At 35.8% G+C, this 1,879-nt stretch overlaps 1 protein-coding gene across 1 annotated transcript in view; it reads left to right on the top strand.

The window, feature by feature from the left end:
- LOC104763454 (indole-3-acetic acid-amido synthetase GH3.6-like) overlaps positions 1-1,167 on the top strand; it is a 3,627-nt gene extending 2,460 nt beyond the window's left edge. The window contains exons 3-4 of the mRNA XM_010486822.2: positions 2-223; positions 368-1,167. Coding sequence (XP_010485124.1) covers positions 2-223; positions 368-951 — 806 coding nt within the window. The 3' untranslated portion in view covers positions 952-1,167. The remainder of the gene's footprint in view (position 1; positions 224-367) is intronic.

Below are 1,879 nucleotides of genomic sequence, written 5' to 3'. Positions count from 1 at the left end.
TTTGGTGTGAATCTCAGGCCGCTCTGCAAACCAAGCGAAGTCTCTTACACTCTCATACCGAACATGGCCTATTTCGAGTTCTTGCCTGTTCATCGGAACAGTGGAGTCACTAGCTCAATCAGTCTTCCAAAAGCGCTCACTGAGAAAGAACAGCAAGAGCTTGTTGATCTTGTTGATGTCAAGCTTGGTCAGGAGTACGAGCTTGTAGTCACCACATATGCTGGTAAGAAAACCAACCACCTTTCATTGATTTGAACTAAATCTGATCATCTTTGATTGATTTGATTTATATGGAATCTTTAGTTTTCATCTACTCATATAAGATTGAATTATTGTTGAACCTTTTCTTGTTTTGTGATCTTTATAGGACTATACAGATACAGAGTAGGTGATGTCATAAGCGTGACTGGTTTCAAGAACAATGCGCCTCAGTTCAGCTTCATATGCCGCAAGAACGTGGTCCTAAGCATTGACGCAGACAAAACTGATGAGGTTGAGCTTCAAAATGCAGTTAAAAACGCGGTAACACACCTTGTTCCGTTTGAAGCTTCCCTCTCCGAGTACACTAGCTATGCGGACACATCATCTATCCCGGGCCACTACGTCTTGTTCTGGGAGCTCTGCTTGAATGGTAACACGCCAATTCCTCCCTCGGTCTTCGAGGATTGCTGCTTAACCATAGAGGAATCACTGAACAGTGTGTATAGACAAGGAAGGGTCAGTGATAAGTCCATTGGACCGTTGGAGATCAAGATTGTCGAGTCAGGGACTTTCGATAAGCTCATGGATTACGCAATAAGCTTAGGGGCTTCGATCAATCAGTACAAGACACCAAGGTGTGTGAAGTTTGCTCCGATCATTGAGCTATTAAACTCTAGGGTTGTTGATAATTACTTCAGCCCCAAGTGTCCTAAATGGGTCCCTGGTCACAAGCAATGGGGGAGTAACTAAAGAAGAAACATTGAGGAAGAAGAGTCTCTATGAGTTCTAGTCCCATTTGAACTGTTTTTGTAATCATATGAATATCGATGAAAAGTGATTAATTATCATGTCTTGTGTGTCTAATTTTAATCTTTATTTTAAATTTTCTCTACTGTTTTCGTTCTAAAATATGTTTAGTTCCTAGTCATATGTACATAGCCGGTGTATGTTATCTCTTGTTGACTCCTTTAAGTTCTCCAGCCTTTTAGAAGTTTTAATCCAGTTTTACTGTTCTTGCAATTAGACAGGGTTTAAAGTAAAAAAATCTATAATATTAAAAGGAAACATTTTTAATAAGTAGACATAGATTAAGAGATTATTACATGAAATATCATTAAAAACAGAATAAAAATATATAAATCATGTATCCAAACAGATTGATAACCTCCATGACCAAATAGGTTGATAGCCGAACCAAATCGGATGCAATTAAATGAGATAACCCAAATGCAATATTTTCCGCAACTAAATCTAAATGAATCTCGAAAACTCATGACACAATATCGAACAGTTCACTGCTAGTATTAATACCTACCATAAACAATGATGCAATTAAGTGAAACACATAAAAATCGGAAATAACAAATATGGTAACACAATATTCGTTTGTATATGCCATTAAATCTAAACAAATCTATCCACGTAAATTAAGTACTACACTTAAAGAAAAGAAAATCAACCCACGTAATTAGCACATCATACTTTATTTCTTTCCTTATAACATTACAATTATTTTGCTAATATTAGAAAAATTCAATCTCTTCTACAAAAATATATATGCGGTTAATAAGAAAAACATATTTGACAATTTATACCAAAATTTCGGAAAGTTAACATAATCTACACGATTTTGAAATATTCTAATTTACAAAATCTTAGCAACTTACCAAATGTTAGC

Source organism: Camelina sativa, chromosome 18, assembly GCF_000633955.1.
Source record: "Camelina sativa cultivar DH55 chromosome 18, Cs, whole genome shotgun sequence".
Classification (NCBI taxonomy): Eukaryota; Viridiplantae; Streptophyta; class Magnoliopsida; order Brassicales; family Brassicaceae; genus Camelina; species Camelina sativa.
The sequence above is the reverse complement of the archived record's forward strand: the minus strand, read 5'-3'. Positions and strand labels throughout refer to the sequence as shown.